Genomic DNA, 2,914 nt, shown 5'->3' on the forward strand with positions numbered 1-2,914 from the left:
GTGTAGGGAGATGTCAAGTTTCTCTCTTTCATCCAACTTTCATCTGTGAGATCCTCTTGTTTGGGGATTTTTTTCTCCTGTATGAAAGAGCAAAAGGGGAGGGAGGTGTAACACACACCTCTTTCTGCAGCAAGCAAAAGTACCGCATCACGTGTTTAGCTGTTGACAGAGCATGCACCTCTGTCAGCCCCACGCTCTCTCTGTGCCTGTGTCTGGAAGTGGACCCCTGCTGCAGGCCTGTCTGATATGGAGATTTGGTATGTTCCCAGCTGGGAGAAAGTCTGTCAATCCGTACTTGCATTTTTAACCCTGTAACACAGTAGAACAAACACTTCTCATTGCTACCTGGTTACTGTGCTTTCCAGAGAATTTCCTGGAGTCCGTGAGGAAAAACTTCAAAAGCACTACATAGAACAGCAAAGTCGAGGTTTTCCTTCAGTCAGCTCTTGAAATACTTGATCAAGCAGCTGATGCCCTGTTCTTTGAAAGAGTCTCATTGTTAGCTTAGCACAAATATTTATGGACAACTCAGCCACTGAAGTCACTATTGTCTCAAACTTGGTTCTGTGCTGTAAAGTTTAAGTCAGGGCAGTGCTGTTTCTCACGGTGGAACAAGCTTCTTTGATGGAAGAATGACAGTCCTGTCCATTATTTTCAGAGAATGGTCTCACTTCAAGGTGTGAAAAAAGACTGTTCATCTTGACTGTCCTACTTAAACAAAAAAACTCAAACCAAACCCGATTTGTAGGCCTCTGACAATCTCTGCTGATGCACGTGTGGTAATTTAAGTGTCGTGGGAATTGAGTTGCTTACTGCTCGGGATGCACAGTTCTTTCTTACAGAAGAGAAGCAAAACTTCTCTTCATGGTTGTGGGGAGATCAATGCAGCATGGAGCTCAATGACTTCCCTTTGGAGAACGTCGTTTAAAATCTCACTTTCAGTAACCTGAGCTTGTTCACTTCAAATATGTTTGGCAAATCCATGCCTCTGAGTGATGCTCTGTTAGTTTTCTCTCTGGTTTCAGGGCTTTTCTGATTCCTGTCTCTAGCTGTTACTAAACTAGACCTCTTTTTCTAGTTATTACAGGAATTGTGCACAGTTTTTAACGTAGACTTGCCATGTCGCGTAAAGTCTTCCCAACTGGGAATCATTAGCAATAAACAGACGCACACCAGCGCCATAGTGAAGCCGCAATCTAGCTCCTGCTCTTACATCTGCCAGCACTGCCTTGTCCACCTCGGAGATATAGGTGAGTTTGGGAAGGAAAAACAAGTGGGACATTGAGTTCTACCTGTGTTCAGCCCTCACAAAGAGGGATTTGTACATACCGCGCGCAGCTGCTAGACCCAGTGTGCTCCAAAAGAGTAGCCAGTAGCTGATGGCATGTTGGTGGTTGCTGCAGGAGAAAAGCCTTGCTGGTAGATTTTGCTAACGTGGAGACAATTATGAGCTTTCTAGTGACCTGCTAGAATCTGTCTTCTAGCATAGTAATCATGTTGTACCTGCTAGGCGTGGTGAAATGCTGAAACCAGTAACTGTTACAAAAGCTTGTTGGGGCACGTTTCTCCATTTCAAAACATCACTTCTAAATCTTATACACAAAGGCAGCAGTTAGAAATGCAGCCTTTCATAAATGAGGTGTCTGTTCTACACTAAGTTCAACAGCTTTATTTTTTTCTTGATCAGAGTAGAACTATATAATGTAGAAAGTTCTCTTTCCGCAGGAACCTGCTACTGGTTTTGGGATGAACTAAAAGTAGATCTTGTTGCTGATTGTACAGAGCAGCAATGAAAAATATTTGTAGCTCTGTGGATGTGATGCTGTCGGCACAGCATCTTTCTGCATGAGAACTGATAAGCTGTGACATGGGATCTGAGAAAAAAACAACATTGTTGAATCCTCTTGCTGTTTGCTATAATTGTATGCTCTTCTGATGCTTATTTCTAAAACAATAGTAAAATGCTCTTCAGATAAACTGGGTTATATTAAAGTAAGCATAGGAAAGTTGAGTTTTATGCCTAAACTTGTGGTTTTTCTGTTGTTTTCTTAGCTCGCTATAGGAATCAAACCAGCCAGGCAGAGTCTTACTATAGACACGCAGCTCAGCTTGTTCCTTCTAATGGTGAGTCTGGGATACCTTTTACTTTCACGATTTCAAAGGAAGATTTGGGGTATTGCTTTTCTTGAGTGGCAGGTGGAAATTTGGGGATTTTATATAAATCTTCCTCCCCAAATACCCAGAACAATCATGCAGCAAAGCCTGACCCATCATTAAAACATTTAGATAACAGCTATTCGCCTGATCTGTGTTTCTTTGTCTCCTTTTTATGAAGTTAGAAACAAAGACTGTGACACATCTTCACTCCAAAGCTTCGCTGCTGCTGCTACATTATACTGTGTTATACAGTATAAAGTGTGATTAATGAAAACCTGCCTACCACCAGTGGGTTTTTTTTCTTTTACTGTTTGTTCAAATGCCGATCTGTAAAGTTTAGTAGCTAAAATTGGATTTTTTTAAGTTGCTAATGCAAGTTCAGGCCTTATTTAGTTTAGGGACCTGGCTTTTTAGCTATTGGCTTACTGTTGTCCAAAATGTAAGGATGGTGAGAGAAGAATAAATCATTTTTGAGCCAGTAATTCAATTTTTTAGCCAGTTATATTTTAACTGGAATATTCTCCATATTCTAACTACAAAAACTTTTACTCTATAGGCAAAAAATCTGAACAACTGTTGACAATTATATTTGTTTTATGAGGTAAAACTGGGCTAGATTTTGTCCAAGTAGAAAACGATAAATATGTTGGTGGTGGAAGCTTGGTTTTGACAGTATCTTATTCAGATAAAAATCTTATGCTATACTGTCCGTTTTTAAGGACGTGTGTAAAAAAAAAAAAAAAAAAACAAAAAAAAA

The 2,914-nt window shown here is 40.2% G+C and overlaps 1 protein-coding gene across 4 annotated transcripts in view; it reads left to right on the forward strand.

The window, feature by feature from the left end:
- SMG7 (SMG7 nonsense mediated mRNA decay factor) overlaps positions 1-2,914 on the forward strand; it is a 29,120-nt gene that overhangs the window by 4,197 nt on the left and 22,009 nt on the right. For all 4 annotated transcript variants that reach the window (XM_010136166.1, XM_010136163.1, XM_010136164.1 and 1 more), the window contains exons 4-5: positions 1,079-1,250; positions 2,053-2,124. In XM_010136166.1, coding sequence (XP_010134468.1) covers positions 1,079-1,250; positions 2,053-2,124 — 244 coding nt within the window. The remainder of the gene's footprint in view (positions 1-1,078; positions 1,251-2,052; positions 2,125-2,914) is intronic.

The sequence above is a fragment of the Buceros rhinoceros genome, unplaced genomic scaffold, assembly GCF_000710305.1.
Source record: "Buceros rhinoceros silvestris isolate BGI_N320 unplaced genomic scaffold, ASM71030v1 scaffold35655, whole genome shotgun sequence".
NCBI classification, from domain to species: domain Eukaryota; kingdom Metazoa; phylum Chordata; class Aves; order Bucerotiformes; family Bucerotidae; genus Buceros; species Buceros rhinoceros.